The sequence below is a fragment of the Pleurodeles waltl genome, chromosome 1_1 (assembly GCF_031143425.1).
Source record: "Pleurodeles waltl isolate 20211129_DDA chromosome 1_1, aPleWal1.hap1.20221129, whole genome shotgun sequence".
Lineage (NCBI taxonomy): Eukaryota > Metazoa > Chordata > Amphibia > Caudata > Salamandridae > Pleurodeles > Pleurodeles waltl.
Window position 1 is genome coordinate 977,383,509 of NC_090436.1, and position 11,821 is coordinate 977,395,329.

Here is an 11,821-nt window from a genome sequence, read left to right on the forward strand (position 1 = left end):
TCCCGTGTCTCTGTGTGAGAACCCCGTTTGCCGCGTGTGTATGTGGTCATCCACTTTTTGTGGTATATTCGTGGGATAGTAAAGTTTATTTGAAGCACAACGCCACGTTATTGGTGATATATATGCTTCTAGCGCCGTGTGTATACGTGTGTGGTGGTGTCCATGTGTTATGTTATTTTCGAGGGGCAATAACATTTATTTGAAGCACGTCATTGTTGATATGTGTGCTTCCAGCGCATGTTTCTGGCGGTGTCCATGTTTATGTTGTTTTAGAGGATCAATAATGTTTATTTTAAGTGCACCGCCATGTTATTGGTGATATGTGCGTTTCTCGCGCCTGTGTGTGTGCATGTGTGTTATTTTCGAGGGTCAATAAAAGTTTAGTTGAAGCACGGTACTGGTTGTATGTGTGATTCTTGCTCCAGTGTGTGTACCTGCCGTCTATGTTTTGTGCTGTTGTTTTCACGGTAGATTTCATTTGAAGCACATCCCCATCAAGAGAGAATGTCCATCCAGTGTGATTTACCTCTGCACGACTGCGCTGCGGGCGAGTGCTGCTGTGATGACCAAAGCCTCGTCGCCACTGGCTTACCCCGAGTAACCTCTCTTCTCTTCCCTCGCAGGTCTGGTTCAAGAACCGCCGCGCCAAGTGGAGGAAGCGGGAGCGGAACCAGCAGGCCGAGCTGTGCAAGAACGGCTTCGGCCCCCAGTTCAACGGGCTGATGCAGCCCTACGACGACATGTACCCAGGCTACTCGTACAACAACTGGGCGGCCAAGGGCCTGACCTCGGCCTCGCTGTCCTCTAAGAGCTTTCCCTTCTTCAACTCCATGAACGTCAGCCCGCTCTCCTCTCAGGCCATGTTCTCGCCGCCCAGCTCCATCTCGTCCATGAGCATGCCCTCGGGCATGGTGCCCGGCTCCGGGGTGCCTGGCTCCGGCCTCAACTCCCTCAATAACCTCAACAACCTCAGCAGCCCATCGCTGAACTCGGCCGTGCCCAGCCCGGCCTGCCCTTACGCGCCCCCCACACCCCCATATGTGTACCGGGACACTTGCAACTCCAGCCTGGCCAGTCTGAGACTGAAGGCCAAGCAGCACTCCAGTTTCGGCTACGGAGGGGTTCAGAGCCCGGCCTCCAACCTCAGCGCCTGCCAGTACGCCGTGGACAGGCCGGTGTGAGGCCGGCCCAGGGCTCCAGGCCCCAGAGACTGAGCGCCCCAGCAGCCACCGGGCCCAGAGGGAAAGGAGAGCTGGGGACAGAGACCCGCACGCTCCAGCCAGGGGGCTGCCCTTTCATAGCGGAGCTTCGACAAGTTTCGGCCAACTTTCAAAGTTTAACACTTCAAATAGTTTACCAACTTTCAGTGATCCCGACAACTGTTCAAATGTCTGGCCAGCTTTCAGGGTCCCTGACTACTAAACGTTTGGCAAACTTTAAAAAGACACCAACGACTTTCCAAAGTTTATTCCGCCATTTAAAAGCATCGCCCAGCTTTTTCAAAGTTTCCACCAGCTTTCAATAACAAACCTACCCCCACCAGGTACAAGGACGTGTTTTGACTGGATATAACATTTTCATTGTTACTATAAGCTTGTTTATTTTATACGTTTTAGCGTTGTGGACATTAAAAAGGACTGAAATGATGTACATATATATATGTGGGGGGAAATGTCGAAATAATTTTATAAGAAGCCGTGGGCAGTAGAGTTAACCAGTGTTTTCAAGGGAGTAGGCTTTGATCAACAAAGAATGCCACACTCACACCGAAGCAGGAGGGTGTATATACTAAAATGCAACACTGTACGATTCTAACATAATATTAATATTATTCTAAAAACCAAAACCGTGTGAATATCCGTTCTAGAGTTAGATCCTTTGCTGGATGCAACGTTCCTGGAAAAAAAAATCCCATGTAAAAGATGCCCTGTGTATAACATTTCCGTATGCATTTTATCGTTTACCTTTTCAGCAACATGGAAAAATGTGTTTTATTTCATGGGAGTAAAGTATACCGAATACACGCTGGTCTCTCTTTATTTTTATGAAGCGAAAACAGACGATTGATGAGGTGATACATGATCGGCATGTTCCTTTTTTTAAATTTAATGACAGCCCCATAAAATCAAACTACTTATTTTAAGCTTCCCATTTGTTACCTATTATGAGGCAGCGACCCCACCTTGAAACCACTATCTTCCCGCTCAGAAAAGGGTACTCGGGATCACAACTTCGCCTAAGTGTACACTTCCTGGGGCAGTGCCAGGACACGGGGCTGCACTTTTGTGTTTTGAGCGTTGTCTGACCCACTAGGCATTGACAAACACTGCAAGGCGTATTAACATGGGGAAAAAAGCGGACGGCTTACTACAGAACAAAGGAAATCTTTCAATCAGATAAACTTCCAGACAAAATGGGAATCGCACTGTGAACGTACATCTATTTTTTTAATGATATCGCACTTTGAAAATGATTGCTCACCTTGCCATAAAATATTTTAACGAGTATTTGAGTCCGGTCTCTGGCAGACAAAGGAACAGAGAGTGGATTTAACCGTGCCGAAACATTCAGTCGCGATATAAAAGTGGCGGAGGCTTTCATCTGAGTCTAGTATAGTCCGTTGCTCCCATAACCCGGCCGCCCCTCAGAAGCCACGAGGAGAGTTATGGAAGGGGTCCAGCAGTCCGAGAGAAGCTCCCAACCGTACAGCAAAGCACGCCGAGGTTCGCTCCCTGTGGATGGAAGGCGCGATAATGTCGCGATCTCCCGAATGTGCTTCCCGTGAAGCCCGGTCCACGTCTGCACTCCTCTCTACTCGGCTCCTGACGGTTGCAACTTCTCATAAAAAGGACTCACGTCGGAGGGCTGGGGTTTGGGAGTCCTGGTTGCCTCCTATATGCGGGAACTCTTTTAACGCAGCAGCACCTATTCCTCCGCCTCGTGTATCGCGGAGGAGAGGCACCAAACTGAGCCGCTCGTGGCGCTTTATGGGCCGCGATTGCACATTAACTTCTCCGAGCTCTAGCCGCCCTCAAGCCATGCCTCTGGGAGGAAGGAGGCGAGGTAGAAGGGGGTTGGGGGGCTTGCGCTCCTCCCAGCCTTTGTTGTCGCCATTGATGGCGCGAAGTGGAGACGGGGGTCAGACAGGTTTGTGGATTGGAAGCAAATTACCGAAAAGTAGAGATATTTCTGCTGATCCGGTGACTCGAGGCTGACCTGGGATCTAGTCTGAGTGGTACAGACTGAATTGAGGGTGTATCAGTGGGTGCCCCCGTCAACTCATCTTGCGCACTTCTTCATTTTCATTGTCTTTATGACGGTGGGGGGCAATCTGTTGTGACCACAAGAGAGTAGATATGTATGGTGGAGTGTAAAGGGTTGCCTCTGCGTCCCACCGAGTAACGTTTTTGTATTTTCAAATGCAAAAGCACCAGTGACCTTCAAAAATATGTCCATATCATAACCCACCCTCTCTCTCTTTCGAGCGATATATATATATATATATATATATATATATATATATATATATATATATATATGTATTGTGGTATTTCCATTCAACATATTTGAATACGCGCTGAAACTGTTCACAATTTAAAGCCAAAAATCCCTCCCTTTTCTGGAGCGTGAAATAGGTGTTTCTGGTGCGATCGTTATTGCTCATTTTTCAAAATGAAAAGCTGTCGTTGTACGCCTGCCCTGTTAGGCTCCACGTTCGCTGTCAGCTGTAAATCGCCCTCCGCCTTGGCCTGTCCACTCTCTTATTAACGATGAAACTTACATGGGTATTAAAGTTAAATGGAAAAACAAACACGCAAAACCGAAGGGTGGGAAGGTTGGACTTGTTATTAAGGCGAACAAATCCCCCGGTTCTGACGCGTGCCCGCTCCCTTCGCAGGAGTCTATCAAACTGGGAGATAACAGCGGTTTCTGACCCACGATCATACTCTGCAGGGGGAACAAACACTCGTGTCTGGCTCCCTACTCCCAATCCACATCTCCGGGCGCGGGGCGCCGCCCCACTCAGCTGCAGAGCAATCATGGGGCTATATAGACCCTTGGTGCATTGGCCTCAGACCACAGGCCGAGCCCGCCGAGCAACAAACCCTCACCGCCCCAGGACTGACTGCAGCCCTCACAGTCACAGCATCGGATACAGTGCGGGGGGCAGCAGCAGGCACAGGACGGGGTAACGGACTGACAGAAAAATGCACATTCATAGGCACCGGCGGGAGAGACAACGCATGCTGAGCTGAGATTGGTAACACAACCAATCACCCGTGTGCACTGTAACAGGCAAATTGCAAGGGACAGAAGACTGGGTCGGACAGCTGTATGGACTGGATAGAAACGCACAGTTGCAGCCACTATAGCCATTAGGAGAGTCCTCAGGATGCATCAGTGATATTAGTAAGGACAACAAATAACCTGAGTACAGCACTTTAAAAAACTGGAAACAGATGCACCCGACTCACACGCACTTTGCACCATAATCTCCTATCAACCATTGGTGCCATCCAAAATAAACCGGGGCTCCTTTCATTCATGCTGTTTACTCCATGTTTTGGATTGGGGAGTCACACGGTAAGCTGCCTGAATGTTTTTTTAATTTGTGAAAAGGGCAGTGTGTGCTGAAATTGTTTTAGAAAAGTGGATATTGAAGACGGCGTGGGGGCATTGGCCCTGCTGAAGGCACTTTGTGTACATATTTGCTTATTGGATATAGGGAGCCTGGATAAGCTGTTGAAACCCCCTTTTAATTGAAGCCAAGATAGGTTTAGTCAACAGCTTGGAACAATTGAGGAGTGTTAGACGCCACAACAGCACCGAGAGTGGCTCCTTTTATTCTTATCTTAGGCACCACAAGTAAAAAAACTTTTGCACGTCCCAAACTAAAGGTCGCAAAGTTCCTTTGACACGTTAAATGCATTTAGTCGTACCTTTTATGCAATTACATAAGGAGTTTTGATCTCATTCCGAGGCACCAATAGTATTGTACTGTTTTGCTACTTAAATAGCGCTTTCAATTCCACATATGAGACCTAAGCGCTTTGATACAAAGCAGAAAAAGACATTATTTCATGAACGCGCATTTGAGGTTCCGAGACTCTCTGGAATAAATAAAGCGTTGAAAAATAGGAACTTCAGCTCATCCCCACATTTCATCGTTCATTGCAGCCCGCATGTAAATATTACGCTAACCTAGCCACACATACATCAAGCAACGCTTACATAGTTGCACGCTGTTTTAAACATTTGCAATTGCTCATAAAAACTGTGTGCCGAACATCTCTAGAATCGCAATATATCCCCCCTGACAAACTGCGGCCAAAATATGTTCCCAACAAAATGCAAACCTATTTTGCATTCAGATCTCTCCATTTTTACATTTGTCAGGTGTTTAAAAATCGATAGTCATTAATTTGTGGATGATAAGCAGTGATTATGCTGTTCAGTATTTAGTGAGGCACAATTCAGAAACACTGTTTGTGCAGCATGTAGCCTCATTTTAATTAGACACAGTGCGTAAATACAAAGAAAAAAACGAGCACGTTTCCCGTGACAAATGTCGACTCGTGGAGATATTTTGATACCCGTTATTAGAGGCGGTGGAAAGATGGAATGGAGGTGGGGGGAAGAGGGGGGTGGGGGAGTCGAACTTCTAACTGACATCCCCCATTATGAGGCTCTGTGGCCACAATAAACACAAAGGCGTTCCTTCGCCTGTTTCCACGCTCTGAGGTGGCTTGGCTGTCCTAAGGAGCTGTATAAAACTTATAAAGACATATATAGAGCCCCTCTAGTTTTGTTTACCCTGGATTCTGATAGCAGGTATAGAATATAGAAAGCACGACAAATTCTAAATTCACCCAGAAGATATTGTTGCAAGAAAGAATGGCTCTTCAACTCTGCACTAACTATATTGACAAGAAGAGATCTTGAAGGGAAACAAGGCTTGTGTCCGAAAATGTTGGATTTCGGGTGTCAACTTCGAGGCTCATCATTATTCTTAGAAAACTGTGAAGTTGTCAGCTAAAGGTTCTAAACTACAAAAATGGAGTGGATTGACTCGATTTTCAACTGAGAATCCATTTTGAGAGGACACGTTGTTGTATTTACTAAGCGTTAATTGTGTTAGTTTGTTATTTGGTGGTTTAAGGAATTAGTAGAAACATTCTTGAGTTGAATTTCCGTTCCTTGAGTAGAGGCCCACAAATCACCTAGGAAGAAACCGGATTGAACACAAAATAAATTTCACAACCTATTAGTGGAGATATTGGGGAACTTCATACGGACAAATGACTCCCTCCACTCTTCTATTGCTTTTCTAACGTTTACCCGGAACACTTACGATAGAGCAAAACTTTATTTAGGACAAAGATTTCAAATAATAAAGCAGAAAATATTTCAATTATAAGTGCATAGGTCGTGTATTTGAAACTATGGGTGGAACAATTCTTGAGTAGAAACGGTCGAACAATAGCTTTTACACGAATGTTTACAAAGGCAAATACTAGATTGTGTGTTCTCTTGAGATAATGCCACCGAGATTTTATTTCTCAACAAAGTGTTCGTTTTAAAGAAAGAGGGAAGTAAGACATCGGAACACTCGACCTCTCCCATCAGGCTGCCAACCCCGTCTGTCCCTCCCACAGGCCCACACACCGCTTGTTTAATGAACACTTTCCTTCACCGAACGTGGAGCTGAGATTGAAGGCGTGAACGATTGCTTATTAACATTTCTGACCCGGATTAGGCAACAAGAAACAAGAAACCGAGTGTCCAAAGCTGCCTCAAGCGGCTCAGCCGCTGCGTACATCCCCTCCTGCGCCTGCGCGCTGAGCCTCCTGACCCGGAAGTGCAGCCCGCGCTCCTGTTCTGGATGACTGCTGAAGGCCTTGCCTGGCGGCAGGGCCTCTGTTTGTTTGTTTGCCTTTTGAAGTGTGTATTAACCAAGAGAAATTACACTGTGTATAAAACAATGACTTGTTTGAAGCGCAAGTGCTACATTTTATTTGTTAGCCCGTTCTGCTGCTAAGCGGAGTGGATGTGGTGTCACGGATAGAGCTGGGGAACCAGGTTCGAGTCTTGGCTTGGGCTCAACATCCTGTGATTCTAGGCAAATCACTTAACCTCCCTGCCTCTACCAAAAATTAATGTGTCCATGTGTGATGTAACTGGTGCTCATGTAAACTGCTTTAATACCTTTGGGTCCAGTTTGTGCTACATAAAACTCCCAAAACAATAAAAAAAAAATGGAAGACAAAGCAGCTGCAATATTGGTGCTTTCTTAATTTTTGTTTCTTCTATTACCATTTTCATTCACCAGCTTCCAATTTTCCACAGCAAGAATGAAAATAAGAAACCACCTGTATTTTTTGGAATATTTATTTCTAATTATCTTGGTCAGTATTTCAGATATCCATGTATACCAACATTTGGAATGAAAGCGTAAGCATTATTTAAAAAAAAGATACATTATATTCTTCATTAATTAGCATTGTAGTCAATCACATTTTAAGGGAAGAAACCTAAAAAATGTTAGTGAAAACATCTTAAATCTCTTGCCTAAACCAGGACTGATAAATGCATGCACCTAGTAATTTCCAAAAAGTCCACCACCTGTGAGGAGATTATCACCAACTATGAGATCAAACATGGACAGATCTGAAAGAGAAACATTTGTGTGATTTGATGTAAATAAACAGCCTGGTACTAAAATCCAAAACTAAGCAACCTAAACATGTAGGGTTCAGCTAGAACTGTATGCTTTGCAAATGGACATTGATAGTATCACATTCTATGATCCAGAAAGAAACCGTATGCTTTGCAAATGGACATTGATAGTATCACATTCTATGATCCAGAAAGAAACCCTACTAAATAGGTGGACATTTAATTAATTCAGAGGATACAGTTGACTATCACACATTACTTCATGATAAAAACATGCAAAGTATAGAGGAAATAATTTATCTGCAGCCCTGCCACAAGACTTTTCTTAATTCGTTCGAGATGTAGGCAGGTCAGTTAAACAAGCTGACGGTATCAGGTGCTTTAACCATCATAACTCACACACGATCTTGACCTGTTTCCTTCTTGAATTTGTTGTAATTGGCATTTATTGGTAAATTACATACCAGACAAAAATGAAGAACACATAGCACATGGAAGCCGCCCTCTGGTCTGTGAACACTGGCATCCGGTCCTGGTGTTTCCTTTTATCATTCATTATTATTTGGGTTGTTTAGCGAAATTGGTTCAACAATATCAGACAAAGACTACAGTTAAAAACACCAAGAGCACTTCAGTGAGAGATCTGTGAGCCTTACCCCCCTAATATTTTAGAAGTCATGTAGGTCAAAGAAAACATGAACACATTTGAGCAAAACTGTACCCCAATATTTTAGGACACAACAAAATTTAGAAACTCCAATATTTTACATCATATGCTTCTCCACTGGAAATAAATGTGTAAAAGGGCACCTCAGCCAACATCAGTTCACCAGAGTATTAAAAATATGTAACTGGAACTACTCAATGACTGAGTTTTGTATCAAGAGGAAGTTAAAAGTGTTTTATTACAGAAATCTCAATATAAACTATACAAAATAACTGCCTTAAGGCTCAAAAGCAAAGTTAATACAGAGTAGTTAAAAATGAGAAATCATTCTAAGTCCCAAATGAGGAGCAAAACCAAGTAAAAAGTTGGACAACATCCGCAGTAGATGAAAAGAAAAATCTGGATCACCTCCAGATTCAAGGGGTTCTTATACACAGTTCTTGCTTAGAAAATGAGCTAAAAGCACATAATTAGAATGGCAGGATCCCATGTAACAATTGTTTGGCAAATCAGAATAATTCACATCAACAGCATTATATGTTAGCACTATCCCATTTCTCTTTTGTGTCACAGTCATCTGAAGATGTTTTGAACAATATATGCAACATTTAACAAAGGCGATTCATGAATGTGCAATACCAAGCTGAGCTATGGAAACACAGTGGAAAGGACCTTGAATGTAACAGTTTTATTTAACACCCTTCGTATTCATAACTGTTAGAAAAGCTTTAGATCAGCTATCTTCACACTCGCAAAGATGGTGGGAAAATAAGATGCGCAGGAGTGGAAAATGGAGACAGCAGCATCATTCATTTTAATCAGCATGGAATTTTCTTAAAAATGTGGCATAACTAAACTGTGTTATTAAGCATATTTCTAAACCTCATATTAACCTTGTTTCAGCTGCACACATATTAATTAATTATGTACACATTGGACCTAACATTAAATCATTAATACTAATAATACTATTTTTTACTCAAAATATGAAATTTTGAAATGCTTGATCAATTCTCCCCTTTGATTATTTTATAATCACTAAATCCTTTAATAACTTTATTAGTCGGGAAATCAACGAGTCAGCCTCAATCTCTGCTTTTTCTAGATCCTTCGCCCATCATCTTTAGCTGGTTGTTGATATAGTCCTTGAGGTTTTCCATCTCATGCTGCTACAGCCTCTTCTTCTTCAACCTAATCTCTTGCTTTGCACACTTTTAAACAAACACCAAGAACATTATAAGAAAAGGAAAAGGACACTTGCACATTTCATTATGATTATTACAGTCGTTAAGATGAAACGTAAAGTACTTCTGCATACACTATCCATTCACATCTGTCCATTCACCAACTTTACTAAAAGTATCACCTATCACACTAGACCGGAAGCCTACAGTTTCCCATAAGCAATGTTCGTGAAAAGATTGAACTTCATGCAAGATGTTAGCTAGGTAAGTAATGAAAGAATCAATTATCTTAATGTGGTCAGGTATATTTGTGCAACAACTCTTGGCCTTTATTTCCATACAAACGCCACCCTCAATTTGACATGAGGATATTTTACACTAAACAATTCTGGATTACCATGGCTCTAATAGCCATCATCTCTATATTTACTTGCATCAATGATACTGCTGTATCTGCTGCAAGCACACCTACAAGGGTGAACATATGTCTAATTTTCACATCATTCATTACCACACCTACAAAATGAATTTTGCCACACCTTCAAAAGGAATTATAGCACCTAATATATCCAAAACTCAATTTCACCCTTCTCATGCCAATTTCACTAGCTTACACTCATTTGCTAAACTCTAGCAAACACTGAAGCTAAATAACAATCCACTTCTGTGGCAACTTAAAATATGTAGTCTTCCCACAAGTATCATAATTACCCCTCAGAATTGGCTCTCCACCCAGGAAATAGTTTCCACATACTTCATAAGTTCTGTCACACCCACTTTTTCATATAAATTCAGGCGTTCTTCCTTTTAAAGGATTATGCTGTACAATACACAACTCACCCCTTGTTCCTGATCCACCCTAACCTAGGATGCAAAGTTGACAAAATAAATTCTTCCTCTTCCTTTGTCTGCTCTACTGCAATCTTTCCTTTCTCCCTATCCGTTCCTTCTTTCTTATCCCTCAGAATATTTACTCTTCTTGCATTTTTATTATTATATTATATAGTTATGTTCTTTACTATTTAAAACAGGTACATGACCCTGATTAGTAATTTTAGTTTCATGCTTGTTTTGTGTAATCACCTTTACAAAATTGCTACATTTAATAGCTTTGTCATCTTCCTTTATAAGCAAATCCTCCAAACACACATTGAAATCAGTCAAGTAAAAAGAAAGCAATTTAACCTTGTTAAATATAGCAACAGATTAATTACAAGAAAAAACATATGAAATTGAAAGTTGTACAAATGCTGAGCCCTCCCCAGCAGAGGAAGGATGGAAAGCACACACAAAGCATCCCCTAATCGTTATTATATTGACATAGCCACAAATCTTTTTAGTATAAATACTAAGCAGAAAACCACTAACTAAATTCTCTTTATGCTGTGGTAGATTATTGTTTGATTAATTTCTAAAAGTAGTACATATGATGTGATTAGAAATATATCTCACTGGAGTCAGTAAGCACAACAACAGTCCCACTAAAATGATTAATATTGTTGATGTTGTTAATAAGACTTCCACTGAGTGAGGGGCTTAATGTATGCCATATCACTATTCCCTCACTTTGCTCAATGGCAACACAGACAGCTGCAACCGATTTCAAGTATCCTGGAAGACTTACAGCTATTGGATACAATGCGCCTCCAAGGTATGTAATCGGGCACATTAACCCTCCATTTTCCCACACAAGAAGTAACAAGCAGTGTTTCTTTGTATAATTTCAGCACTCACATTCATTCCATCATTGGTCACCAGTCCTGTCCCACCACCTTACATTTGTAGCATTCCAGTTGCTGTTCCTGTACCCTGTTATGATTCATCCTTTTCATTCCAGAAAATTCACATTTGAACCCATTTGATTCCAAGATCCTTTTTCAGATCCTATTTCAGATTGCTTTGTCTGAGCAACCACTAGCTTTCTCTTCACCCTTTTCTGCTTTGCATCAAAGTAATCTCTACTAAGCCAGCTTCAAAATCTCATCCATGTTATTTGTCTGCCAGCACGATTCCTGCTGTATATGATTACTAAACTTTGGTTGCAGACCCGTGACAAATACTGAAAGTAAACCATTGACATAATCTATCTCAGGGTCATCAACTCCACAGTGCTTCTTGAACGTTTTCATGAACCTCTTATAGAAGGCATGCACTGACTCCTTTGGCTCCAGTGATGTTTCTCAAATCTTTACCCAATAGGTACTCTCTTCTTCAAGTTCTCAATCACCTGTCTGTATTATTGGCTACCTCATCAGAAGGAGTATTTTTCGGAGCAACCTAGCTGGTACTTCAG

General features: G+C 42.2%; 1 protein-coding gene across 2 annotated transcripts in view; it reads left to right on the top strand.

Annotated features, from left to right (window-relative positions):
* Positions 1-2,023, top strand: part of PITX2 (paired like homeodomain 2) — a 61,848-nt gene extending 59,825 nt beyond the window's left edge. For both annotated transcript variants that reach the window (XM_069230240.1, XM_069230241.1), the window contains one exon: positions 624-2,023. In XM_069230240.1, coding sequence (XP_069086341.1) covers positions 624-1,181 — 558 coding nt within the window. In that variant the 3' untranslated portion in view covers positions 1,182-2,023. The remainder of the gene's footprint in view (positions 1-623) is intronic.
* The last annotated feature ends 9,798 nt before the right edge of the window (positions 2,024-11,821 follow it).